Source organism: Exophiala spinifera (assembly GCF_000836115.1).
Source record: "Exophiala spinifera strain CBS 89968 unplaced genomic scaffold supercont1.5, whole genome shotgun sequence".
NCBI classification, from domain to species: Eukaryota; Fungi; Ascomycota; class Eurotiomycetes; order Chaetothyriales; family Herpotrichiellaceae; genus Exophiala; species Exophiala spinifera.
In genome coordinates this window covers 2,133,082-2,160,502 of record NW_015622517.1, presented here as the reverse complement: position 1 = coordinate 2,160,502, position 27,421 = coordinate 2,133,082, and the positions used below count along the sequence as shown (strand labels likewise).

General features: G+C 52.0%; 10 protein-coding genes across 10 annotated transcripts; 5 read left to right on the top strand and 5 right to left on the bottom strand.

Moving 5' to 3' along the window:
• Positions 1-593: 593 nt before the first annotated feature.
• On the bottom strand, positions 594-5,887 carry PV08_07344 (uncharacterized protein; the record flags this gene model as incomplete). Its single annotated transcript, XM_016381674.1, has 7 exons — positions 594-1,115; positions 1,172-2,036; positions 2,088-2,691; positions 2,742-3,075; positions 3,119-4,771; positions 4,818-5,637; positions 5,685-5,887. The coding sequence occupies 7 exons, from the start codon at positions 5,885-5,887 to the stop codon at positions 594-596; spliced, it is 5,001 nt and encodes a 1,666-aa protein (XP_016234776.1).
• Positions 5,888-6,836: 949 nt separating this feature from the next.
• Positions 6,837-8,129, top strand: PV08_07343 (uncharacterized protein; the record flags this gene model as incomplete). The annotated part of the gene is made up of 1 exon (XM_016381673.1): positions 6,837-8,129. One exon carries the CDS (start codon positions 6,837-6,839, stop codon positions 8,127-8,129), a length of 1,293 nt encoding a protein of 430 aa, XP_016234775.1.
• A 477-nt stretch (positions 8,130-8,606) lies between these two features.
• Positions 8,607-9,482, bottom strand: PV08_07342 (uncharacterized protein; the record flags this gene model as incomplete). The annotated part of the gene is made up of 1 exon (XM_016381672.1): positions 8,607-9,482. The coding sequence occupies one exon, from the start codon at positions 9,480-9,482 to the stop codon at positions 8,607-8,609; it is 876 nt and encodes a 291-aa protein (XP_016234774.1).
• A 396-nt stretch (positions 9,483-9,878) lies between these two features.
• Positions 9,879-11,660, top strand: PV08_07341 (uncharacterized protein; the record flags this gene model as incomplete). Its single annotated transcript, XM_016381671.1, has 1 exon — positions 9,879-11,660. The coding sequence occupies one exon, from the start codon at positions 9,879-9,881 to the stop codon at positions 11,658-11,660; it is 1,782 nt and encodes a 593-aa protein (XP_016234773.1).
• Positions 11,661-11,842: 182 nt separating this feature from the next.
• Positions 11,843-13,559, bottom strand: PV08_07340 (uncharacterized protein; the record flags this gene model as incomplete). Its single annotated transcript, XM_016381670.1, has 2 exons — positions 11,843-13,430; positions 13,480-13,559. 2 exons carry the CDS (start codon positions 13,557-13,559, stop codon positions 11,843-11,845), a joined length of 1,668 nt encoding a protein of 555 aa, XP_016234772.1.
• Positions 13,560-14,153: 594 nt separating this feature from the next.
• On the top strand, positions 14,154-16,004 carry PV08_07339 (asparagine-tRNA ligase; the record flags this gene model as incomplete). Its single annotated transcript, XM_016381669.1, has 2 exons — positions 14,154-15,748; positions 15,878-16,004. 2 exons carry the CDS (start codon positions 14,154-14,156, stop codon positions 16,002-16,004), a joined length of 1,722 nt encoding a protein of 573 aa, XP_016234771.1.
• Positions 16,005-16,411: 407 nt separating this feature from the next.
• Positions 16,412-17,746, bottom strand: PV08_07338 (uncharacterized protein; the record flags this gene model as incomplete). Its single annotated transcript, XM_016381668.1, has 1 exon — positions 16,412-17,746. One exon carries the CDS (start codon positions 17,744-17,746, stop codon positions 16,412-16,414), a length of 1,335 nt encoding a protein of 444 aa, XP_016234770.1.
• Positions 17,747-18,399: 653 nt separating this feature from the next.
• On the top strand, positions 18,400-20,160 carry PV08_07337 (dolichyl pyrophosphate Glc1Man9GlcNAc2 alpha-1,3-glucosyltransferase; the record flags this gene model as incomplete). Its single annotated transcript, XM_016381667.1, has 4 exons — positions 18,400-18,459; positions 18,518-18,706; positions 18,764-18,957; positions 19,008-20,160. 4 exons carry the CDS (start codon positions 18,400-18,402, stop codon positions 20,158-20,160), a joined length of 1,596 nt encoding a protein of 531 aa, XP_016234769.1.
• A 1,262-nt stretch (positions 20,161-21,422) lies between these two features.
• Positions 21,423-24,551, top strand: PV08_07336 (uncharacterized protein; the record flags this gene model as incomplete). Its single annotated transcript, XM_016381666.1, has 1 exon — positions 21,423-24,551. One exon carries the CDS (start codon positions 21,423-21,425, stop codon positions 24,549-24,551), a length of 3,129 nt encoding a protein of 1,042 aa, XP_016234768.1.
• Positions 24,552-25,750: 1,199 nt separating this feature from the next.
• Positions 25,751-27,305, bottom strand: PV08_07335 (agmatinase; the record flags this gene model as incomplete). Its single annotated transcript, XM_016381665.1, has 3 exons — positions 25,751-26,751; positions 26,896-27,022; positions 27,150-27,305. The coding sequence occupies 3 exons, from the start codon at positions 27,303-27,305 to the stop codon at positions 25,751-25,753; spliced, it is 1,284 nt and encodes a 427-aa protein (XP_016234767.1).
• Between the last annotated feature and the right edge of the window lie 116 nt (positions 27,306-27,421).

Below are 27,421 nucleotides of genomic sequence, written 5' to 3'. Positions count from 1 at the left end.
GCGAGTGTTCATTGCACACGGAGAAAAGACCAAATCTTCGTCCGGCCTCAACCATGCAAGCCAGCACACTCGCAAAATAACCATGCACAGCTGCTTTATTAGTAGGCCAATTTTGACTCGTCCGGGGAAGAATATTTTAGCTCCACAAACACCTATCTTGCATCAGCGCCAAACGAATCATAATTCCGAACAGCCAGTGGCGCGGTCGCAACCCATATCTCAGGTCAGGAGTCTCCTCTGAGTGCGGAAAATTCACCTTTTCCAAGCGCAAATATACTTGATAGAAACTTAGTTGCGGCTGTGAAAGACGTTGAACAAACTAGACATTTGACAGTGTGCGAGTCGAGCGATAGGGTGGGGCCTTCATCCGTTCGTATGTTGAAATTTGAAAATCCTGAGATCACGCATCCAGACAAAATGGGTGATCCCTCCATTCGCTTGCTTACAATGGGCGGTGGCCGCAAATACTCAGTTTGGAGTTTCGTTCACTCGACCTAATATGTTTATGTTCGGAACAGGTCCCTTCGTAAAGCATATTGTACATCTAACTATGATACACAGGCTTCTTCAGCACTCTATTTTCCCAAGTCAAGTCACAAGCGTGACATAGGAACGACCTTCCACGGATCCGCCACGAATTTTATGCCTGCGTCTCTGAGATGCCAGGGGTTGACATACACCTGCAACCCAATGCTGCTAGAGAACAGGTTCCACACTCTCATGATCAAGTACACATCTCTCGGGGCCGTCATTGAGTCATTCAGACAGGCTTTGTCTCGCATGAGTCTGTACTGATTGCTGCTCATGAAGAACGGAGTATCGCAGGACCAGGGTGTGGTCTTGACTTGGATGTGATAATTGACTGCCGGTCTTGACGTTGAAGTCCCGCTGGATCCAAGCCCAAGCCAGGCGGGATAGGGTAATGTCGTGTTCTCTCGAAGCAACTTCATCAGCTGCGGACAGTTGCCTTCGTACATTATGTCCGAGATCTCACGGCCATGCCACGACGGTTCACTTGCGTACTCAGGGAGGATGTTCACGTAGCGACGAATTGAGCTCTGCCAGTTTTCGATGCTGAAATTTGTGACTCCGCAGGCCTTAAGGAGCTCAAATACCTAATTCGCTCCAAGTCAGCTATAGTTCACGTGTAACGATACCTCTCAAGACTTACATAAAGTTCTCCTGCCGCGTCCACCCGATCATTTTCTTCAATCTGCCGTTCTCTATGCCGCCCAAACATTCGGGCGAACGTTGCGTAGTCAGCTTGTGGGTGGGCAAGTTCATCTAAAGCTTCGTCGATTTTATCCAGCGATAGAGATCCTCCTTTCTTCTGAGGAGATCGCCCGTCTCGCCTTGCTTGCCGGATCACTTCTCGCAAGAGCCTTTGGTACTGTTGATCCCGTGCTACCTCCTCCCAGATTGTATAGTGAGAACCGGTTGAGTGAATGTGGACTGGAGAAAGCATGCTGCTTTCAACTCGAGAATGTGGTACTGCGTCCCTTTGATCGACCCGTGTCACGACGTCGTCGTCGTCAGTATCGTGGCCGGAGGACGTATTATCTGGCGATACAAGTAGCACTAAACTACTTCTGTGAGGTTCTGTATCATTCAGGGCTGGAAATGACACTGTCTGTAGTGGTGTCGCAGGTTTTTCGAACCAGGGATACCCCGGCAGATCCTCATCCTTCATGATAACTTCCATATCTTTCTTGTCATCATTCAAGATACGATAGACAACCTTGACTGCCCGTTCATTATCGATAGAAAGTGCATTTGCAAGTTCACGAGGAAGCGCTGTATGGAAGCAAGAATAAAGGCCATCGTAGTCGCCGGGGACATAGATTGCCAACTTTACATGAGAGTAGCAGATTTTGACCACCGCTCGGTCACTCTGAACAGTGATTGAGTCATGTTTCTCTGGTAGCGCGAGCTCTGTCCACATATCTTCGCAGACAAACACTTCTGCAGTCAACAGTAACTTGTGCACGGTCGTGTTCCGATTGTAGTATTTCGGACTATTGTAGTAGTTGGCACAGCTAATTAACGGTCAGGACATCTTTTCCTTACGATGAAGCATTGGAACTTACCATGACAAGGCGTATGCCCGGTCTCTGATATAGTGCTCAAGAGCTGGATGGGCAGTTGGCATGTGTACAGTTGTTTTTGGCTCCACTAGACGCGAGAGAAAGTGGTCCTCAAGATGTAGCAATCTGAACAGCGGATATAACGAAGTCATCTCTTCGTGACCAAAGTCAAGGATCTTTGCTTTGTTTTCAAAGAGCTGGCCATATCTCTGATGGTCATTGATTGCGAAGGCTTGATCCACGGAAAATAATTTCAGTCCGCTGGGGCCACGGATCGGTAGAAAGGCCGTTTTCGTCAAACTTCTTAGGTGCTCCTCGTTGACCTCGACCTCAGGATCTGAGGCTAATACTTCTCCAATAGTAAGGATGATACGCTTAATTTCGTCAAAATCAGGGGAAGTCTTCTGCGCCGTTCTTCCTAGTTCCTGTAAAAGAACGTTGATATTCACGGTCCTGACTTTCATCTTGTCGACAAAGAAGTTTTTAAGCCGAGGGTATAGATGGTCTAGTGGCTGACGTCCGGAGATGGCGATAGTACAGTTCCACAAGCACTCTGAAGGCTTTAGCCACTGTTGATCAACATAAATCAGGTTGTTATCATGAAGCTCTTGCCTAAGACCACGGTTAGGGACATCGGATTTTTTTTGAAGGGGTGACGGTACCGAATGGTCTGGATCACGGACTCGGAGCTTGCCATTGCATTCAGAGCAGAATAAACCTCTGACGCCTTGCTCTCGATTGGAGGTGATCTCTCTGTTGCTTTTGTTGATGGAATCTTGAGTTCGTCGATCAAATCATCGTAGCTAACATCTCGCAGGTTCAAAATGGATTTGAAGAAACTGGATGCAGATGGATTAGCCCCGTATAACGGCTTCAAGACCTGCTTCACCCGGAGAAAGCTTGGACCTTCCCAAATACAATCAGTTGATTTGTGCCAGGCTTCCTCTATTCTGTTCGAGCGAATCAACGGTCGCGTCGCAAAATCTTGCTGCTTCGAGTCAGTAGCTATCGTTGTATGAATAGAATTGACACACCTGTATAGTGTTAGCGTCTTTGACTGCGGTTGTTTGAGCAATACCACTATAGATCGTTTCACATGTTGATAGCAATGGACGGTCTTTAAGACTAACTAATAGAGATATAGCTCTCAAGTAAAAGTCAGTATTGACTTCACAGATCACACCAAACTCTTTCAGGAAGAACCAAGTCTCGGGTTGTTGAACATCACAATCTCGTGATAGTTTCAGAATCGGTAGAAGATTAGTAAGGTTCGGATCTCGACTTTTATCTATCAATTCATGCGTTGGTAAGATAGTGTCGCAAAGCCTTTGTGTGGAACCATTCAAACATGGTACCCGAACATTCATCAGCTCGGTCTTGATCATGGATACATCAACAGAGTAATCCGACCAATGTGCTTTGAGATTTGCGACAAAGCGATCGGGATTGTCTCGCGCAATTAGCTTCATTAGAGGATGGAGCTTCCACCTAGCTGGCACTTTCTGTACCAGATCAGGGAAGTATTTTACCCCCCATTGCTGAAGATAGGATTTCCAGTCCAAACCATGGCGAATGTAGTTAGAAGCTGGGGATTGTAGATATTGTTGATGAAGAATCCCAAAAGGCGATTTATCCTTTTCCGGAGTTGCAGCGAGTAGTTTCTCGGCGTGATAGTTATCTTCCGAAGGAAAGAATAAGAAAGGTCCTCGACATTTTTGGTTTTCATTGCTCACAAGCAACATACTCATTTGACCTCGCATTGATAGAGACGGTTGCTTTCCGAACCAAAAGAGGACTTCGAGATCCATTTTGAACATAAAAAGTGTTCCGATTCTCTGTGCTGACTCGTGCATCTCAAATATCTTTGCCGTTACGGCATCAGGGTGGCATGAGGTAATTCCGACACTTGTGTAGAAGCTCACACGCTCTCTGTCTGCAGCGGCAATCTCATGAAGTTTTTTAAACCCAAGATAATCAGGAATCCTTACGAACACCGATACTTCGTCGACAAGATATGGTAGATAGACTGGATCCGCATCCAAGGACGAGATTGAAACCCATCGATTGTCGTCCAATGGGATTACTCTCAATTGCTCGACGGAGAGCTTTAACTGCTCGACTGAGTACTTGATGGATCTCTCAAGGACTAGTCGTATAAGAGCAGCGAAGGCTGTGTGCCACGAGTCATTCAGTGGTATGTGATGTATAGGGGTTTTCGCTCCTTCTGAAAGACCAAATTCTATTCTTTCCAAAATCAATGTAGGCGAGATTTCCCACACCCCAAGTTCTCGCAAGATTCTTAGATCGCATGGCTTATAATTGTCCGATAAGTAGATATCTTCATCCGTGTCCGCCACAATTGGCTCGTTGTCGTGGATGAACCAGTCTGGAAGAGATACCATGTGCTTAATGCTGTGAAGTTCATTCCGTCGTGATCGTAAAATGAGGAGGTCGCTGTGCAAGATTAGTTCCATAATGTCACGCCATAAATGTTCCCAGAAGCCTTTCACGAATCTTTTGGGGAGATAGTGCATCCATTTAAACTCCAGAGGATCGCCAGAGATAACAACTTTGTTCACAAAACCCACAAATGCTACAGCGACTCCTTTTCGTAATGCAATATTCCAATCTGTATCAGACACACTCTCACGATTAGCGGTAAGAACAAAATTTGCATTTATAAGAAACTGGATTAGTTAGCTTTCTTCTCCAAATCGTACTAGATACACATACAGGAAGCTGTACAATGCGCTGTACTGGAAGATAAGCAAATACATGCTGTCCATTGGCAGGAATGACGGGCTGGCCATCTGAATCCACCTCAAATGCAACGGTCACATCGCTCTCAGAGCTTGCACGATGGGTGTCTGAGGGGAGATGTCTGACTGTGTTTTGAAACAGCCTCAGAAATGTTGTCGCAGATTTATGAGCGCCGAAAGTCCCAGTTACAGTGGTCTTAATGCACATTTGATGGGATCTTAGATCTCCATCTTTCTCGAAGGTTATGCAATCTGACCGTCCAGCAACCCCATCCACAACAATGACTAACTTTTTCAGCTTGCGCAGCGCAAACATAACTGTTCTGGGTAGTTTTTCAAACTCAGACACAAGGCGTGTAGTGAAGATATCACGCTGATCATAGTATCGAAGTGTCAATCTTGTTCCGATATTTGAAGGGAGACGAGAAGTAACGTCAGTCCACTTTGGCGTGATCATTCCAACGCCCTCCTCGCCTTGTCTGTGCTCAAACCTGAAAGACCAGACCCCAGATTGGATGTGGACATAGTTAGCAATGCCAAATACTGATTTGAAACCCATTCCTTTCTCGCCAGTGGTATCCGTATCGCTGGCTTTGGAGCTTTTACCAATATCGCAAATAGATTCGACATTCTCGAGTGTGAATCCCAGCTCGTTGGACTCGATGATCAGCTCGCAGGACTTGATGCGAAACGTAATACACGGCTCGACATCATTTGCGTAGCAGGAGTCGTCTCCATTTTGGAGCAATTCATAAATAAACCTGAACCTAGACGAGTAGAGCTGTTGGGTGAAGCTGCTGCTATTAGCTGCCAGTCTTTCGGACAGAAGGAAGAGACTGACCTTTTTGTATACCGAGCGTATAAGGCTCTGTGCTCGGCAGCTCTTCGACGGTAGTCTTCTTGAAAGCTCGGATCTGTCTTGCGAATTTGGCTTTCGTCGTAGTCATCGATGATGCCCCGATCTCGGCAGATTCTATTGATCTCGGCTCTTGCCGCAGCGACATTGAGGGGACGTCCGTTTCCGTCGAAGCCAGGCTTGGACATGTTTCTTTGGCAGAGCAGTGAAGACTCGTTGTCGGATGAGTACAGAAAGATGAGAAAACACGGTTGATGTACTAACGCTGAAAAGTCCATGTCAGGCACACACCGAAGACTTACCCCTTCATCTGCAGGAGTTCGATAATGGTGCACGCCATTGTTTGAGACAAGCGTCGAACTTGCGCTCGAGCTACTGTGGCATTGCGCGACTCGAACACGAAGCGCTTTGGCCCCAGTTGAACCCTGTTGAGCAAGTCTTACGTTGCATCAGCTTAGTTGAAAGAAGAGCGTCGTTGGGGCCGTCATGTGTATGTACTTTTGGAAGCTAGCACTGCAGTAGACTTCCTCAGAATATGCAAGAGTGAACAAACGCGCCACGCCTCAGGGGTTGAAACAGTTAGTGTTACAATGCCGCAGCCCCTGAAGTCAGCCCTCAAACGGAAATATTAATGTTGACGTTAACAATGGCCTTCCTGACCCGTGAGGACTTTTCATAGTGCTCGATTGGCGCCTGAGTATACGGGATACTGAGCATGTGATTTATCGTGTATGAGGATGAAAATCCGCAGTGAGTTCCCAGTTGATAAGAGTAGAAGCCTAGAATGGCATCAAGGTATTGCACAAGAGAAAGGCGTCCAAGAGGTCTGAGGACAAGTTTAAGTTGCCAACTATAAACTTTATCCCGGGACTAAGCAAACTCGCCTCGAGGGTTCGTAAGAAACTTGAGGAGGGTGAGAGGAGAGTGAGATGAGGGTGAGTTGTGTGAAGGTTGTTGTAAAAGCGGCGCTGTCCGCGTGAGCAGTTTGTCCATGGGATTGTGCCAAGCGATGCGGAGTCGAGTCTCAGGTACATCGAATGGCGACCCGAACCACAGCCAGAGACTCCAACATGCTACGAGGACGAGAACTCGGGACGATCAACAGCATTTCCTTTGATACATCCGCGAGCTCTCAACATGGAGGAATTTGCCCAGTCCCGGGGCGATGATGACCTCTTTGACGACGAGATTGTGCCCTTGGACGACCCCCCTTCACCAGAGAAAGTCGCAGCCGGACTCGATCAAGTCTCGCTGGACTCGACTCCGCCGCCGCCGCCGCCTCCTCCTCCTCCACGGGCTGAACAAACGCCCATAAATGCCCCTTCAACTGTACCAGCTCCTGCCCCCGAGAACAAAGGCTACAGAAACAACAAACCACGCGGAAGAGGTGGCCGAGGAGGAGCACCTCGAGGCGGCGGCGGAGCACAAAGCAGAGGCGGGCTCTCGGACTCCAAATGGGCTCCGAAACCATCAAAGCCAACAGACACAACTACAGTCCGGAAAAGCGAATCCGGGCCAACTTCAGAAGCACGGCCCGACAGTACAGCCACAAATACAGCCGCTGCCCCTGCTTCTGCCTCCACCAGCGAAGCCCCAAACCCAGAGCTCTCGACACAGGCAGAAGCAGGGGCAGAGAACCCCACCACCACGGCTCCAAACGCACCGTCGATACCGACAAACACTCGCCCACCAGCAGTCCGCGGTGACCGGTCCGCCACCGGAGGCACACGCAAGCCTAAACTCACCGAAGAGGAACTGACCGCCAAACTGGCGGCGGCGAAGGAAAGGTCCCAAAATCTGGCGGCGGCGCACGCACGGGCACAAGCCGACGCCGCGAATTTCGAAGAACGAGAACGCATTGCCAAGCAGAAGCGCGAGAAAGAACGCGTAGAGCGCAAAGTCATGGACAATGAGCGCGAGAAGAACAGACAGCGCAAAATGGCCGTCATGGGCGGTCGGGAATGGGACGCCGGCAAGAACGAAGAGGACTTCAAAGCCAACGGCCGTGGCGGCCCGAGGAGAGGGTATCAGACTTCCATGACGCCCGAGCAGCAGTACCAGGCCGAGCAGGACGACCTGAGACAGTACGAATGGCATGAAAACCGGGGGCGTGGCGGCGGCCGTGGACGTGAGCGAGGACGGGGTGGCCGTGGAAGAGGAGGCGGAGGTGCTCGGGGAGGGAAGAACGCTGGTGGTCCTCCGCCGGATCTGGCTGCCGATGCGGATTTCCCTGCCCTGCCTACCACTGTCGCCGCGGATGGCGAGGACAAAATGCCAAAGGCCTCGACTGTGTCGAAACCGACCATGTCAAGATGGGACAGCGGGGCATTATCACCTTCAGGCGACGGTGGTGGAGGAGGAGGAAGCTGGGCTGAGCAGGTCGAATCGAGTGAGGCCGATAATAAGAAGGAAAATACGGTGGCGACGTAGACATGGCCCGATTACCCGACCATCATACCTATCTAATGTGCTATGTGCGATGTATAATGTTGGGGGGCACGGGAGGCTTTTTCTGATGCATTTATATGTATATGTCACGGGCCCTTGAAGCGTTCAAGCGTTGGGTTTCTATGGGATCGTGGTACTCGGATGTGAAACATTGATCCTGCCTTGTACCAAAGGCCTGTTCCCTGATATTTGGGTATCAACTTGCATGGCTTTTTCCACATGCATCCCCTGAAGGCGAAACAAGAAAAACAGAAACACTCAATCAATCATAATGTTGCCACCCATCAATAGCCACTCTTCCATATTCTGAAAACGCCATCGCTATGTCAAATTTTAGAAAGAGCAAGTCCCTAACTGTGTAGAGCCGCTCTGTTCAGTTGGGGAATCGAGGTACTGCTTGAGTCCCTCGACAAAGTGATCAAACGAGGGCAACACAGACCCAGGCAGACCATCACCGCCCTACCACCTTCCTCTGCCTCGCCGACCGCCGTACCCGCCACCGCCTCTGTATCCACCACGACCACCATACCCTCCACGTCCCCAGCCACCGCCGTCGCCGTAGCCTCCGTCATCGTAGCCTCTTGGCCCAGAGGGATTGCTCTCCTCCGGTCGCGAAGGAGGCGGTCGTCCCTTTAATTCCTTCTGTAGCTGCTCATACGTCCTCCGCATCTGCGCGTACCCAAGATGCATCTTGCCGTAGAAGTGATCCGCCAGCCGCCGATCGTTGTCCAGTCTTGACAAGTATGCCCCGCACACGTCGCAGACTTGTAGCTTCTGGTGTCCCGACGGTCCGCTCGTGTCGGAGAGTGCCTTCAGGTCTCTTTCGGCCTGCTCTTTGGCGACCTTTGCTGTCCGGACTTTGTAGAATTCCGTGCAAGCCAACGACACCGATCCCATCTCGGCCAGGCAGCTTACTTCCAGTAAGCCCGTATTTATCGTCTTCGTCAGGTCGGATATCGTCTTGAGCAAGTTGTTGGTCTGTCTGATTTCGTCGGGCGTTTTCTCAAGCCTCCGCTGCGCCTGGTCGATCCTCCGGTTGCACTCGTCGATGTACTTTTGCATGTCCCGGAGATAGTCGTATTCGAAGCCGTATTTCTGCTTCTCCGCGGGCGACAGTCCTTCGTATTCTATCTTCAAATTTTCCGGATGCACCTTCGGACACGGGCCAAGGTCTTGCTTTGTGTTCGTGAACAGATCGTGAGGACATGTGCCTACCAGATACGACCGGCACACGTTCGGTGATGTCAGTGTGAGGTTTGCTGTTCTCGAGGAGGACGCGCCCATGAATTGGTCGCCCATCAGCTGCTCGAGCAGCTTGCGCTGTTCGGCCGCCATGGTGGCAGTCGGCGTGAAGCGTCCAAGTGGGTATCAGATTCTGGTCAAAATTCCGTGCGCAAGGATGCTTCGAGTCTGAGCTGCGAGGTCTAAGTCGTCAGACGACGGCAATGATGCATAAAGAAACGGTGCTCTGTCTGGAGGGCAAGAAAAGAATGCAGTGGTGGTCGTGATGGTTTGGCCGCAAATGAAGAAAGCGAATAGGCGGGATGCGCTCAGTGCGGCGACGCTAATTCCCTTTAACTACACGTTACATAAGCCTGCGCTCGACTTTCCCAGAACAAAGTGTCGTCTCCTTGACCACCTCGAGCTGCGACTAGGGAGACCCCAGTGTGTCCTTCGGCAACGCAAGATAGATCTATGTTATGAGGCAAAGTGCTGTGAAATGACGCTGGCATGTCCCGCTCTCTTTTCATCCTCCTCAATGTCGCTCTCCTTGCCCTGACCGCCGTCGCCTCCGACTACTATGAACGACTGACCCTGACACCACTTCCCCTGGGATCACTCCTCGCCTCCTTCGATTTCCGTAGCAATGACACCGCAACGGATTATGAGTCGCAAAACTTTCGGTACGTCCCTCGCTCGTTAGGGCAGGCCTTGAGACATGCGGATACGGAGGAGTTGCATCTAAGGTTCACCACGGGCAGATGGGATCCTGATTCTTGGGGCTCGCGTCCGTGGGACGGGACCAAAGAAGGCGGCACAGGCGTTGAACTGTGGGCATGGATAAATGCAGAGACCGAAGAAGAGGCTTTCGAGAAGTGGATGACATTGACACAGTCATTGTCCGGCTTGTTCTGTGCCTCTCTCAACTTCATCGATTCCACAAGAACAACACGCCCCGTACTGTCGTTCCAGTCACAGGGGACGTTCAAGAATCAGAGTAGTGGCGTCCATTTCCTACACGGTGTGCTTCCTGGTGAGGTGGTCTGTACTGAGAATTTGACTCCGTTCCTGAAACTCTTGCCTTGCAAGGGAAAGGCCGGGATCTCAAGTCTTCTTGATGGGCACAAGGTCTTCGACGCATCATGGCAGAGTATGTCCATCGATGTCTCACCAAAATGCTCTCCTGGCATTGCGGACTGTCAAATTGAGATCAGCCAGACCATTGACGTGGTTCTCGACATTGAGCGGTCTAAGAGGCCCAGAGACAACCCCATACCGCGACCTATTCCAATTGAAGAACTTGTCTGTGATGAGACGAAACCCTACCACTCACAGGATGCGTGCTATCCGAAGGATATGACGGATGAGATGTCCTGGTCTTTGGGTGATGTGTTTGGGCGTGCCATGGCCGGATCATGCCCCTTGACGGAAGACAATAGTCCGTCAGTTTGCTTGAACGTACCTCATGAACGGGCGGTTCAGGCAAGCCCCGGGACCATCGAGTTAAAGTCTGAGTCTGGTCCATCGGAGTCCAGATGCTACAAGCTGGCTTCAAACGAAGTATTCAATCTTGAACTCCCCCAGCAGAGCGTGAACGTCAAGCCCGACGTAGGCTATGAGTTGCTTCGGGCCGAGCGGACCATCACAGGTCATGGTGCCGCTCGGGGCGGTATGCGCACAATATTCACCAATCCATCGTCCACCGAATCGGTTGACTTTGTCTACTTTGAGAGCTTACCATGGTTCATGCGCCCTTTCATGCACACATTGCAAGCACAAGTCACTACGCCAGGCTCTCAATACGAAAGCCAAATCATCACAGACATGTACTATCGTCCGGCCATTGACAGGAAAAGAGGAACCCAGCTCGAGCTTGTCATGTCTGTCCCACCTGCAAGCACGGTGATGCTCACCTATGAGTTTGAGAAGGCGATCCTTCGATATACCGAGTATCCTCCTGATGCGAATAGAGGGTTTAACGTTGCACCGGCTGTGATACGAGTCTTGCACGAGGTTGACACGACCGGTGTGCCGAAGGATGTTTACATTCGGACAACGAGTCTCCTCCTTCCTCTGCCAACCCCTGATTTTAGCATGCCGTACAACGTCATCATCCTCACCAGCACGGTCATGGCTCTTGCTTTTGGCAGCATCTACAATCTCATGGTTAGACGTTTCGTTGGCGTGGACGAGGTTGGCGACAACCAAATCAGAGGGCTGGTCAAGAAGATCTCGGCTGCAGTTGTCGGCGTAAAGGACAAACTGACAGGGAATCACCAAAAAGTAGAGTGAAGGAACTAGATAGAATTTCCAATGTTCTTTCAAATGCGGCTGCGCTTCCACGTGCCGCGAATCAATCTACGTTGGTCAAAAAAGATCTCGAGATACCGCATTCCAATGGATCATTAGTTCTTTGGGACGAAGGAAGCTCAAGTCCCTCTCCAGAATATCGTGATACAGCTTACACTGCCTATTTATAACATGATTTTATCATAAGGGTCATCCAGCCAGGCATAATCGGTGATTGATTTCCTCTGACCACGGATTCCAGTTTCAAACCTGACCAGCTCGACGGCAAGCCGGAGTCGTCCGCCTGGGGCCTGACGCAGCACCGCGCTAGCATGTGTATACCGCCGCCCATCTGGTGGTAGGGCTCGTTTCAGGGGTGTCTGAGAACTGAAGGTCTGCAAAGAAGAAGAAGAAGGAGCCACAGAATCGAGGGGTCGCTTTTCGTCCTCTTCGACCGCGATCAGTGTCTCGACCACGCGCTCAGGCTCGATCAAGGCCCAATGGTTCTCTCGCTCCTGTCGCAGAGCCTGGCTCATTAAACAGAGCGCCTCTCGTCGTAACATCGGGTCTCGACATTTGGTCGCGCAAAAGTACAGCAACGGGACGATTCCAGGGTCGAACTGCAACAGGAGTTGGACGTTTGGCGACTCGACGCAGTATCCGAGGAAAACCTTGGCGTGGTGGATGATTTCCGCAAAGCCGTCCGTGTACTTGTCGAAGATCATTTGACTGATGCTTAGACAGGTTGCGACCGATATGTAGCATATGTTGCAATAGATCATGAGGTACGAGTATATACATTCCGTGTCTGTGCAGGGCTTGGGACTACCGGAGGCGATCATTTTCGCTTTCCATGCCCGTAGACCGTCCAAGGACGACTGCCAATGTGACATGTAGTATGCCTTGTCTGAGTTGCCATCTTCAATGTTCGGTATGAAATCTGCTATCCTGACGAGTTCGTAGCAGTCGGACACCAGGCTATAGAGCTCGACTCTGGCTTGTTGGAGCTCTGGACTTTTGGCTAACAGGATTCTGCTTATTTCGTCTTCGGCGGCCGACTCGGGCGTCGGAACGTCCCCTAGAGTGGCGATAACGACGGCCTTTCTGAAGATGAATGGAGTGACCACTTGGTGGATCGCTCTGTGTGCGGGTGAGTCATGGCGCAGAGTCCGTGACGCGAGGCTCCGGCTCAAGATGCTGCACGCCTTTTTAAACAGGTAGTGGCCAACCTTGACGTTACGCTGCCGGAACTCCACCCCTGCGAATTGTATGTAGCTCAAGACGACAATACATTCGTCTATGGGACCTATTTCGGCCATTTGTCGAACACTCAAGATGGCTCTGTGATAGTAGCTCAGGGCTTGCCGATGCTCCTTGTTGATGACTTTCGTGAGACCCGCCGAATCAACGGTTGTGAGCGCCAAGTACGGGACGTACTTTATGAGGTAACTCACGGACACAATCGTGTCCCATATGAAGTCGTATGTGTGAGCAAGACACGGGAGCAGCGAGCCCACGAAATTCTCGTCGATGGTTCCAGGCATGTGCAGGACGGTGTCCTGCTCGAAGAACTGAAATGCACGCCGTTCAGGCTCACTGCGTCGTGGTGAAAGCAGAGACACCTCGAGTTGGAAAACTGGCGAGGGCGTCCGGTCCATGACCGGGTCCTCGACGAAGCGAAACTGGCGTGTAAGTGGCCCTGAGCATTCGCGGCCGGATGCCGTGCACCGCCGACATTGTGGTGTTGTTTCGTCACATTTTATTCTGCGGATCCTGGACAATGTTAATGCCAGTCAAAGTCACGGATGTAGAAGTATCGTACTTGCAAGTTGAGCATCCGTTATTGGACTTCTCATGACGCGCTCTTCTGCGAGGTCTGCGGTGCTCAGTCTCCAAGGGCATTCGTCTGTCGCTCAACACTCAATGGAGGATTGGATGGCTCAACACATATGACCGGACCTCCTGCAAGCATATCAGAACATGTGTAAATCGGGACAGTACATGAGACAGGGGTATGTACAGGGACCTCGTAGCCTCCTTTGGCGAATTGTCTGGCGAGGACTTGGCGACGTCGGCAACTCGTCCAAGCGAGAGAAGACGGAAAGGTGTGTCACGTGGGAGCCCATTTAACCACCGATTCTCCATTAGCGCAGCACTAATATCTCCCGGGAAACTATAGCGCGGTCGACCATCATTGGTTACACCGACATACCTGCAACACAATCAATTTTCGAGCTTATCGGTTCGTGACTATTGAGCGAATGTCCAGCCTCGTCAGGGAGCTACAATTAAAACACATCTCTCTATTCACCAGTGCAGGTTTGCTGACGGCTGAAAGAGTCACAGTCCAACTCACCCCGAGACCAAAACAACGGGCTGCTGCTGTCCGACACTGGCCTGTTTCACTGTTGAATGAGTCACATGTGCCAGGCTTAAATTGAGTCTTCAGTCCAGCCACAAGCCCTAAACTCTTTAATACGATTCATACAGAACAAGATGTCACTTCCGCCAGTCTACATTGACGAGGACATCGGTCACGATGACGACACCGCGGTTGGCACCGACGGGGCACCCTACAAGACTCTCGCTCATGCCATGATACAACATCCACCAACCACAGCATCATATCTGACTCGAAAGTCGAAAACTGGCGCTGTTGGCGAGGACGGAGATGAGAGCGCACGCCTCGAATGGAAGGCACCCACTAAATCTGCCATCAAGAAAGCGACGGGTCTTTTCGAGAACTACAAGAAAAAGCAGGCCAAAGCGGCCGAACTTGCCATTCGCGAAAACGCCGAAGCAGTAAAACGCCAGCAAACGCTCGAAGAAGCCAAGAAGATCGTCATCAAAGAAGATGCCAGCCTTCCCAAACCAATTCGCATTCGCCTCGACGACACTGATGAGTCCAAACTCAAGCTCGGCACGGCGGACAGCAAGGGCACCCGCGTCCGTGTGCTAGGCCGCGTACACCACCTCCGCTCCCAGAAAGATGTCATGTTCGTCACGCTGAAAGACGGGTATGGTCAAATGCAGTGCGTCTTCACCGGGGACCTGATCCGCACGTACGCCGCATTGACTCTCACGCTCGAAACGTCTCTTGCCATCCACGGCGAGCTACGCTCCCTCCCGCCCAAAGCGCACGCTCCTCTCGACCGCGAACTCCACGCCGACTTCTTCACCGTGATCGGTGCGGCCGTCGGCGAGAAAGAAGCCATCACCAACAAGGTCCAGGCCGAAGGCGACCCCCAAACGCTTCTCGACAACCGCCACCTCGTGCTCCGCGGCGACAACGCGTCGGCCATCATGAAAGTGCGCGCCGCCGTGACCCGTGCCTTCCGACAGGTGTATCAAGAAGATCGAATCACTGAAGTAACGCCGCCGTCGATGGTGCAGACCCAAGTCGAAGGCGGCGCCACTCTCTTCCAGTTCGACTACTACGGCGAGCCGGCGTACCTGACGCAGTCGTCACAGCTCTACCTCGAAACCTGCATTCCTTCTCTCGGCGACGTCTTCTGCATCTGCCCGTCCTTCCGTGCCGAAAAGTCGCTCACCCGCCGCCACCTGTCCGAGTACATGCACATTGAAGGCGAGCTGGACTTCATCACCTTTGACGACCTGCTCAACCACCTCGAGCACATCATCTGCCGAGTCATCGAGATCACGCTGGCCGACCCGATCATCGCCGGCTACGTGCGCGACCTGAACCCCAACTTCACGCCACCGTCGCGGCCGTTCCGCCGCATGAAGTACGCCGAGGCCATCGAGTGGCTCATCCAGCACGACATCCCCAACGAGGATGGCGAGCCGCACAAGTTCGGAGACGACATCGCCGAGGCCGCCGAGCGCAAGATGACCGACGAACTCAACGTGCCCATCTTCCTGACCCACTTCCCCGTCGAGATCAAGGCCTTTTACATGAAGAAGGACCCCGAGGACCTCAGAGTCACCGAGAGCGTCGACGTGCTCATGCCCGGCGTCGGCGAGATCGTCGGCGGCAGCATGCGTGAAGACAGCTACGAGGAACTCATGGCCGCCTACAAACGCGTCGGCATCGATCCAACCCCGTACTACTGGTACACGGATCAGAGAAGGTACGTCACGTGAACCCTGACTATCCATGCATCGCCCACAAGCATAAACACACACATGTACCCATCGTATCGTATCGTACCACATCCTATCACAGACGGTGACAGCTTGACTAACTTCGAGCGCAACAGATATGGCACATCTCCACACGGCGGCTATGGACTTGGTCTCGAGCGATTCTTGGCCTGGATGTGTGGTCGGTGGACAGTGAGGGAGTGTGCTTTGTATCCTCGCTTCGCGTACCGGTGTACACCGTGATCTAAGCTAGAACCACCTCACTAAGAGTGATCCGTACATGGCCCGGAGAGAGCACAACGCGAGTGACGGGAGCAAGGGAGATCTGATACCGAGAGCGATTGGACACGAATATTGATCGGGATTGGTCGTGGGATGAAAGCACGCATGTCAAGCGACAGCCGAATCGGAAACACATTCAAACGGACCCGTAGCGTTCAACGACAAGAAAGAGAGAATGAGAGATCCTAGATGAGATAGACCGACATGAATCACATGAAAACGTTTGATCCCCAAGTCAAGTAACGTGCATCCAAGAGCCGACATGGCGGTCCAAAAGCGACTTTTGCTAAAAGCTACGATACTTCCATTTTAATACATTCCTCGCCATGCGAAGATTCAAACAAGGCCCGGCATCTCTGTGAGCCAGATTACAGATACTTCTTTGGCATGGTGCTCTTGCGGTACTTATACCACGCCCATGCGCCGATACAGCACGTTTGGAATGCCATGAAACTATATAGGATGAACCCGATCCGTGGCGTGTGTGCCTGAACATACTCCCTCAGTCTTTGCGGCACATGTTCTGTCAAGCCGAGGTGCGTTTGAGAGAGTTGTTCCGAGATCTTTGCAAATTGAGCTTTGTGGTCCGAAGACTTCAACTCGCGCTCTAGGTCGGCGACAACGCGGTCCAGGTTACCAACTCTGGACTCTAGCGATCTTATGCTCTGGTCAGACGGGATGCGGGCAAGGATCTCCTTGTACCGAGCTTCTTCGGCTTGTGTGTGCCTCGTGATTTCGGTGAAGAGGTTTGTTATGGCCTTGGAAAGGAGATTGAGACGATTGTGAAGGTCGGCAAATTGGGCCTCAGAGGTAGTGTAAAACGAGGCTGGGTGGTCGTCCACCTGCGGTATGCTAGCATCCGGATTATTCTGCGCAGGTGGTGGAGGTGAAGACTGCTGCTGCTGTTGTTGTTGTTGTTGTTGTTGTTGTTGTTGTTGTTGTTGCTGCTGCTGCTGCTGCGCTGGCGGAATAGTTGATGCGGGTGCATTGCTGACTGCGAAAGCAAACACTTCAAACGAGTCGGGCGGATCGGCAGACGATGCTGTCAGGCCGAAGTTGTAGGATGACGGTAGAGACACCTTGTCAGTAGCAAAGCATGAACGACCGTCAACCTCAACTTGTAGACCACTGCCCGAAGATCTCACGATAATGTGTGAAGGTCGGCCCAGGTTCCGGTAGATGTAGTCGCAGTGGCCAAAGGCTAGAGAGTCGACGTTGCCATGTGTCTTGTAATTGGTAGAACCGTCATTGAGAAACCCTCGGATCTTCTGTACGCCGCCCACTGTGTCGACAACAATGGCGAGGCCCTCCCACGTTCCCACCGAGTATATGTTCGACGTGCTTACTTGTTTGTCCCCGTCTTGGGCGTACCAGAGCTGGAAATTCCCGCTTCCTCGATCTGTTGCACCGGCTCTGAACTTCAGGTCGACTTGCCAGTCTTGCAGCGAAAGTTTGTTCTCCGACCACAGCGCACCTCGTTTGTTTCCGCCATAAGGAGGTGTTAGGATGACTCGATCGGACAGGAGTTGGGGAACGTGTCCTTCGCCTAGCATGGACCAGCCAGGAATGGCGAAGGAGTTCGGTGACAAGGTGGACTTGTGACCGAAAGACAGATCCTCGACGGGGTTTCGGACATCAAGGTTCTGTGCCAGTGTCGAGACGGTCCAGAGCAAGGACAAGCAGGTCGCGCGTAAAATCATCATCGTGCTGAGGGTGCAAGGGAAAGCACTAGGCGCGTAGTTAGCAAAATACCGAGTATTCAGAGACAAGAACAGTGCCACACAGACAATGTAACAAACAGTATAATGGTCTTAGCTGGAATCTCTTCTGCTGGTCATCCAAGAACGGAATACTGATACAGTGGCCCAGCTAAGGCAGATCGTAATGACGCAGTAGCGAATTTCGCGGGCGAGTTCAAGAGTGACTGGAGCTGGTTCAACAAGGTGCCTGACGTTCAAATTCTGAAAAACGACATGATGCTTGAATCCCTCCAAGACGTCCATCAAATGGTCAAAAGTCCTGGGTCAATTCTCTCTTGCGTACCTACGGAGTAGAGTACAAGGTGTCACTACCGTACCCAAGACATATGCCATCCTGGTGTGGTCGACTATGGAACGACACCAGCTGCGCATATGATTGACCGTACGGAGTATGATTGACCGTATCCAACACGCCTCGTGGCGTTGTGTGGAGGATTTAGTGCATTTTGGGCCTAGTGATTTAGCGCCACGGGTCCTGCACAAATTGGCGCCTCTAACGTGGTTAACTGCGTGAGCCGGTTGCTCGACACCTAAACCACTCGTCGAAACCCAACACCACCTTGGTCGGCCTCCAGGTGATAGCTTCGTCACTCGCAATGGCTGCGGTCCTGTCGACCACACTCAACAGATTTCGGGACAAGACCCCTATTGTCCCGGTACTCCTGGCCACCAATGACTAAAGGAGGACATTGGAACTGACGTTTGTTCGAACAGGAACTTCGACAGCCACGTTCCAAAGGACAGCCTGGAATCAATCAATGGCCGTCATTATTTCAGACAGCTGTAGTGGCCACAGCTCTGAAGATATTGCTTTTCCCAGCCTACAAATCCACAGATTTTGAGGTCCACCGAAATTGGCTGGCTATCACAAACTCCTTGCCCGTCAGGGGTTGGTACTATGAGGTACGATTTGCGATGTCCCCTAACCGCACGGCTCGCGGGGAATTGACAGACATGCAGACAACTTCAGAGTGGACGCTGGACTATCCGCCGGCTTTCGCAGCATTCGAATGGCTCCTCTCGCAGCCAGCGAGAGTGATAGATCCTGCTATGGTACTGATACAGAACCTGAACTACGACTCGTGGGCGACGGTCTGCTTTCAACGATCATCGGTCATCTTCACCGAGCTCCTGCTAGTTTATGCCTTACACAGGTCAGTTATGTCTGTCATGCGTGGAGTCCTTTTGACGCTGATATTTCTAGGTACACGGAGACCTCACCTTTGTCGACTCGACGCCAGAGTCATGCCGTGGCCCTGTCGATCTTACTGTCGCCAGGCCTTTTGATTATCGATCACATCCACTTCCAATACAATGGCTTCCTGTATGGTGTTTTGATTCTCTCCATTGTCCTTGCCCGGAGAGATTCAACCATGCTGTACAGTGGCATCCTCTTTGCTGTCCTTTTATGTTTAAAGCATATCTACCTCTATCTGGCTCCAGCTTACTTTGTGTACCTGGCCCGGGCTTATTGTCTAAGTCCGAAGAGCATGTTTCGTCCTCAGTTTACCAATATCCTCAAGCTGGGAACTAGCATGGTAGTGATCTTCGGGGCAGCTTTCGGTCCATTTGCTGCTTGGGGCCAACTTGACCAGCTCAAAAGCCGACTATTTCCATTTGCGAGAGGCCTCTGTCATGCATACTGGGCACCGAATGCCTGGGCAGTCTATTCTTTCTTGGATCGGGTGCTGATAGTAGCAGCCCCTTACTTGGGTCTTAATGTTGACCAGAAGGCAGTCAACAGTGTTACTCGAGGCCTTGTGGGCGACACCACATTCGCCGTTTTACCAGACATCTCAGCCAGCCAGTGCTTCGCCATCACGCTATCATTTCAGATTATCGCCCTGACAAAGCTGTGGTTCCGTCCTTCTTGGGACTCGTTCGTGGGGTCCATCACCCTCTGCGGATATGCATCGTTCCTTTTCGGCTGGCACGTACATGAGAAGGCCATACTACTTGTCATCATCCCATTCAGTCTCCTGGCCATCAAAGATCGATCATACCTCGCCAGTTTCCGACCTCTCGCAGTGGCAGGCCATGTGTCGTTGTTTCCGCTTTTGTTCACGGCAGCCGAGTTCCCCATCAAGGCCGCCTACACTATATCCTGGCTGATCATCTTCCTCTACGCCTTTGACCAATTGGCCCCGGCACCTTCCAGACGGCGAATTTTCTTCTTGGATCGATTTGCCCTGCTGTATATTGCCGTCTCTGTTCCACTGATGGCATATTGCTCGCTGGTGCACAAAATGGTCTTTGGAGCTAGATACGAATTTTTACCCCTGATGTTTATCAGCACATACTCTGCAGTAGGAGTCATAGGATCGTGGCTGGGATTTATGGTTTGCTATCTGTCATAAAATGGCGGACGCGCGATGCGTTGAAGATCGGTTGGAGACAGGCACCTAGGCTATACAGATAGAGGCTCAAGCGACAGCGCCGGTTCCCGATGTCAAATAGTCCCTCGCGGTGTCTCTCACGTTCTGTTCTAGTCCAAAGCCTGCGATGTGGGCATTTCAAGCATACAAAGTGGACAGTGTACAGTGTCTGGGCACTTTCCCCGATGTGTTGGGGCTCCCGAAGCATTGTCGAGGTTCTCCATCCACGGTATGGAACAAGGTAGTATCGATACGGCCTACCGATAATGGTTCGTTGAACGATAACCGTAGCAGATGGTGCTGTGAAAGTGGTCCCATTGAATTCAGCAGATTTGCGGGAGTCGAACGAGTACCATTATGCCTATGAAAGACTGCAATGTAAGGGATTCGACCAGAGTCGAGTGCTAGTGAGGCCGAGGGGAGGGTAAAGGGGATGATGATTGGACATTTCCGGGCAAGTCTTGGCGATGTTGACCCTTGGCGGGATTGCCGGGGCGCGGCTGAGCTAGTCCACAATGGGTCTAGGGCGCTTATGATGTCTGCCGCTGGACGCTGGTGGTTGTTGGTTGTTCCTGTTCCTGCTGCTGCTGCTCCCGGTGCAGCCATCGCCGAGCCTCGACCCCATGCGTCGGCGGCGTCTCTATCTGAGGCATTTCACAGAGACCAAGGGCATATGAAGCGGCGGAAATGGCTGGCCTGACTGCGGCGTATTGGCCGTGGCCCGCAGACAAACATGCCCGGTGGAAACACCAGCACCATGAAATACTTCCCTCTCGCTCTCTCTCTGCGGAATAATAAAAGGCTCCACATTCGCATCCAACACCCACTCTGCTCCTCCCACTGTCACTGGCTGTTTGCCGCATAACCACCTGTTCTGCACTCACCCTCGTCGGTCTTTGTTCTTTTCCTTCTCTCCTCGTCATGTTTGTCCTTTGCTCTCGATCTGCTCCGTCGCGACCACCACAAGCCGTCTAATCAACACCACCACCCGCCTTTGTCCTCTGCCGGCGACCGGCCTTCCTTCATGACGCGTTTTCCTTGCCCTTTGTAGGTCTCCTCCGCTTGCGCAAACCCGGCGGCCACCGCGTCAGACATGCGAACAGCCAACAACACGTCCCAAAGACTGACAATCGTCCTTGTATAGGTCGCGGCGTGCTTGAATCCCTTCCCGACTCCCATCTACCCGCCGACCCTTCTCATTGCGCCGCCGATCCGCGAATAGCCTCTAGGGGCTAGCTTTCAGGATGGTCTTATTCAAAAGAAAGCCTGTGCGGTACATACCACATCCCTACATTGACGACCAAGAGTGCGATGTCTGGGTTATCTCCGATTCCAACGAAGTATTCGTATCCTACGATGCCTACCTTGAGCGCATGGACTTTTTCAAGTTGAAGAAGTTCACATGCGAAGTGACTGGCCGCTCGGGCCTGAACTTCTTCGACGCCCTCAGAAGTGAACTGGCAGGTTCCAAAGAGATTGACGAAGCATTCCCGCAGGCCCTCCGAGAACCAGTCCTTCGACGGGTGCAGTTCTCCACCACGTCCCGAATTGACAGCCTGGTAGAGGAAGTGTTCAATGAGTTCAAGAACGATTTCTATCCCGGCGAATTGGTGACGGTCATCTTGGACGACTCTTCACGACTTAATGGGCGCGTGCGAGACAAGGCCAAATTCGCCGAGATCAGGAACGTCGACGGTTCAATAGCAAGAAATGCATTTTCGCGGTACTTTGTCAGATTGATCGACCGGCCGGACGAGGAGGCTCTGGTAGACGATCGGCATATCGTCAGAGACCGCAAAGTATTCACAAAGCAGATGTTGCGCTCGTTCATCAAGAATGCAGTCACGCGAGAAGGATGGATTGGCGCTCCGTGGCTTGTCAAGCCAGAAATTGCTGAACGCTTCCGCATAGATACCAACGTCCCTCCGCACCTCCAGCACAGCACCAAGGTCGCAGCGAAGAAGGCTGAAAAGAGAAATTCCAATGTGGAGCAACAAGATGGTATGTTTGGTATCTGGCAGCCCAATAAGTTCCCCGAACTGAAACCTGCTCCCAAAGCACGAAAAGGCCACGGCCATCAACATGCTCATCACGAGCGGACGGTAGATCCTGCAGCACAAGCGTACCACAACTACTACCACCAACTCCCTCCCAATATGCCGCCGCCCATGCCTGATCCAGGCTTGTTACCACGATCCTGGGGTCACATGCAACCACCTCCTCAACCTCATCCAACTTATCCGCCTTATTATGCAGGCTATCCCGCTCCCCATCAGATGGCACCTAATGGACATTACTACCCTACACCAGTACACCCACCTCCCCCTCAGCCCGCTCCGCCAAAACAAGAGATTGTAGTGGAAGTCCCTCCACCTCCGCCACCTATCAAATACCCGATCGAGGATCTTGACGTAGAGCCTGTCCGAGACGGGACTCACCGACCAGCGTTGAAGTTTGTGACGAAAGAGCTGTACTCTGACGAGAAACTGACCAAGGATGTAATTCCTGGACTCAAGGGAGAGAATATTGGACTTCTACTTGAGACCTGGAACACACTGAATGTGTACTGTCAGGTCTTGAAATTAGATTCATTTACATTCGACGACTTTGTGGACGCGATGCAATTCTCCTCGGTGGAAGTGGATTGCGAGCTGTTCGTCGAGGTGCATTGTGCGATCCTCAAACAGCTCGTCAACTCCGAAACGGACGATGAAGGCGCAATTCAAATATCGCTCCCCGACCTACCCGACTCTGACGATGAGGAGGAGGAAGAATCCGAGCAAGAGGAAAGTAAACCACCGACACCGACACCGGAGCCAGAATATCCAGCCAAGAGAACTCGAAGTAGCCTCAACAAGGTGAAGTTTGCTGAACCGGAGCCAGAGCCGGCAGAGGAAGAGGAAGACGAGACCGTTCCACACCGAGCGGCAGAAATGTTCGGCGATTATGGCTGGATCGACAGGCTCCGGAAACGCGATTTCAAGAACGGAGGGTGGGAATTGGTCATGGTTGGCCTTCTTCATCAACTTTCGGGACGACCTCGACTGACCGAGGTGTGCAACAAACTCCTCGCATACCTCGCACCTCTTGACGCTGAACCAACGATTGAGACTGCTCGAATACAATACTCAACCATGGACATCAATCTGCGAGCGGAAGCTTTACAAATCATCTGCCAGCTGTTCCTGGAGACGAAGACGGTGAAAGATTTCCTGGAAGATATGAGCAACACCATGACCCAGTACCGAAAGGCCAAGATTGAGCACCAGCGAGCCCGCAAGGAGGCATTAGCAAGGTTGAAAGAGCTGCAGGTGGAGCGGAAACTACTTGCACCAGAACCTGAAAAGTCGCCCAGTCCTGTACCCGAGTTGGAGGAATCTATGGAAGTAGACAGGGCCGGAGAGGGCGACATGTCTATCCCTGACTCAGAGGATGAGGAGCCCGTCGTGACCCGGTCTCTACGGCGCGGGATCGATCGTGCTGCAGAACGGAAGAGAAAGCGCGAAGAAGAGCAAGAGCGGAAGGAAAAGGCCGCAGAAGCGAAGCAGAACAAGGGCAGCAAGGAGTACCAGAAAGTTCTTAAGCAGATCGAAAAGGAACGAGAAAAGGTACAGGCTGCGGAAGATGCGATCATCGTTGTCGACAGTGATTTGCGAGAGGCCGACTGCCCTAGAACGAGAGTTCTGGGTAAGGACCGGTTCTGCAACCGATATTGGTGGTTTGAACGGAACGCAATGCCGCATGGTGGTCTACCAGACAGTTCAACCGCAGATGCCGGATATGCCAACGGTCGTCTCTGGGTTCAAGGCCCGGATGACATGGAGCGTGAGGGCTTCATCGACATCTCGAAGCAGGAGCAAGAAGGGTACTATCGACGCTTCCAGATGACTCCAGCCGAGCGCAAGTCCATGGAAGAAGGACCGACGAGTTTGGTTAATGCCAAGCAATGGGGCTTCTACGACACCGCCGAAGATCTGGACATGTTGATCGGCTGGCTCGAAAGCCGGGGTGTGAGAGAGGCAAAGCTGCAGAAGGAACTGGCTCTACAACGCGACATCATTATCAAACATATGGAGAAGCGAGCAGAGTACCTCACGCCGCGAGAGAAGTCGGAAGAACCCGTACCAGCACAACCTGCACGCATGTCGACGAGGACCAAGACGTACGTGAGTGACAAGTCACATCGATGTCTGAGGTGGCGGAACACCACGGCCATTGCAGAGCAGGGTTATCGACACGTCGATCCGCCTCCGAAACCACGACCACGCGGGAAGAAGAATTACAGTTATGTCCAGCACGAGGAGAAGAGTGTGCCTGTCTTGAATAAGCAGGGCAAACCTGTCACTAGACAAGGGACGAGATACAACTTTTGAGGTGTACATAACCAGTACCACTGCGACAATGGACTTTTCTTTTCGGGTGGTGTTGTTGCTTTCATGTTTCAAGGTGGAAGATGATGTTACGATTGATTGATTGACTTGCATACGTGCATACACAACAAGTATGGCACGTATGAAATGTACATAAAAAGGGGGGGTGAAGCAAAGAGAAAATGTGTCCGAGGCTGTTTTGCCTCGACTCTTAAGTTTTTTGACTTAGACAGCGTGGCGTTCGGTGGGTGGGTGGTCTGGTGGGTTGTGGATGATCGATTGAGTCTTAAAAACTGGTACAGACAGAACTCGAAATGGGGTGTCGTTGTTGTGGTTGGCGGGTGGTGATGGTGGTGGTGATAGTGTTCAACTTGCATGTGCTGATACACATGGCACTTGTCCAATGTACATACCTACCCAGGTACCTAGTACTTTACCCGTCTCCTTTTTTGAGTTGGAAGAGATTCATCCTCCCAAGGGTGCATGTACGATGAAGAAGAGCGACGAGGAGAAGGGGAAAAAAAACAGAAGAAGCAGTAGTGGGACAAGTAGTCCGAAGTCGAACGAAAAGAAAGCCATGGCTCGTGCTGCGAGGGGTTACAGGTCTCGCAGTCTACATGGGTCTACAGTCGACGGTCGACGGTCTCGACACAGTGGTACAGGTGGTACTTTCAACGTACACTGCCTACCTTGTGTACCTACTGACTGGTATTCACTTGGGTATCAAAAGATCAAAGTAGACAGGTATGCGGTAGTGACTAGTACCAAGGTTGAAAGTGTGAAGACGTAAAGTTCGATCGAGATTGCCGTCGACTGATATCCGCCGACGTCGACAATGCTCTGCAAACCCACCTACATACCTACCTACATATCTACCTACCTACCTACCTACCTACCTACCTACCTACCTACCTACCTACTCGGTACCTAAGGTTGTTGACGATCCAAGTTCTATCCCTGTCAGTTTCGTCTGTTCTAACCTGGTATGAATGACCCACCTATTCTATTCTAGCTTGATACGTACCTTACAATTTATCAGAGGGTCTTCTTCGCCGTGACATGGGGTACCAGGTACTTATAGCAATTGTCGCATTTTGAGTACCTGGGCAGTAAGACACAGGCACTACGGAATAAATGATATCGTTCTTATCAGAGTTCTCTATCCAGGTGGCGGCTGCCAGTTTGGCTTCTTGATAACCAGCTCACAGTTCATCCCTCGCCTTACTGTTGGCTTTGGCTCTCGCTTCGGCCTTCTCCTTCGCCTTGGCCAAGATCTTCGCATTGCCCGGTTTCGTGAGGACGACGTCCTCGCCTCTCTCGCGCAGACCACGTCTCACCATGCTCGTGAGGATCTCGTACGCGACCTGCGCACCCGCGAGAGCCGTGGCTTCACCCATGCCGTCGTAAGCGGGTGCAACTTCGACCACGTCCGCGCCGACGACGTTGAGGCCCTCGATGCCTCTCAAGATGGCGATCAGCTCGCGCGTCGTCCAGCCACCGGGTTCGGGCGTGCCGGTGCCAGGTGCTAGACCGGGGTCGATGACGTCGATGTCGACGCTGAGGTAGACGGGGGTCTCGGTCCCCATGCGTTCCATGATGAGTTCGATAATGCCCGACACGCCGACGGCGTCAATGTCGTCGGCCTCGATGCGCAAAAAGCCCTGGCGCTCGTCGTTGTCGTAGTCGGCCCATTCGTTGCCCGAGAGGCGGGTGCGAAGACCGGCATGGACCGAGGACCCGTTGGCGATCAACCCTTCCTCAGACGCGACCCAGAACATGGTCCCGTGCGTGAAGTCGGCCTGCGTGGGGGTATTGGCCCAGACGGACGGGTACGCACCCGGGTGCCATGTGTCGAGGTGCGCGTCGAAGTGGAGAACGGCGATGGGTCGGCCGTGGATCTTTCCAAGGGCGCGCAGGGCCGCGAGGGCGATGCTGTGGTCGCCGCCGAGGGAGATGAGCTTGGGATGCGTGTGCGACGGTGGGTTGGTGTAGGAGAGTGGTCGACGAGAGATGAGTTCAGTGTATGCCGTGGTCATTTGGTGCAGGGCTAGAGCGTTGTCGAAGGGTGTGATGGGGATATCACCGCAGTCGAGAACTGATGCCCATGATTGATATGGGTTCATGCCCGCGCGGTGGTTGAAGCCTCGGTAGGAGATTTGACGAGCTGATGCAGCACGGATCGCGCGTGGACCGAACCGGGCGCCTTGGGTAATCTTGTGTCAGTTATGGATACAGAGAGCCAGCACTTCGAGTGTGCGATGGAGAGTCACAATTTCGCAGGGATCGTTAAACGATCGAAACAGAAACCTGTGTTGGCATGACCCAATGAGGCTTGATAGGTACTCACCAGGTCTATAACTGACGGCCGTATCAAAGGGGGCTCCGATGATCCCAATATCGAAAGGCTCGTATGGTGTCGTGAGGCATTTGACATGCTTGAGGTGGGCGAATGTCGAGATACCAGAGAACGACCACTATATATATCGAGATAGGCACTTAACATCATGCATATATGTCTTCTACTCTCCATCCGAGGAACCAACTTCTTGGTGACCATTTTTCCAACATGCATGGAAGATGGGAAGACGGAGAAACACTTACATCGGAGTCCCATTTTGCCTTCAACTCGTCGAGCGGAATCTCCGTCTCGGGTCGAATTTCGACCTCGGGGTTATCATAGAACGACGCACTGCTGTACGGGAGAAGAGCGGCGAGGCAGAAGCAGCATGAGGACAGTGATAAGGATGAGAAGCGCATCTTGTCGGGCAGGATGGACGAGACAGATGTCGTCGTCAACCTCAAGCTGGACACGATGTGGGGTTCGAATATAAACGTATATATATGGGTATGTAAGAAAGATTCTCCAGCGATAT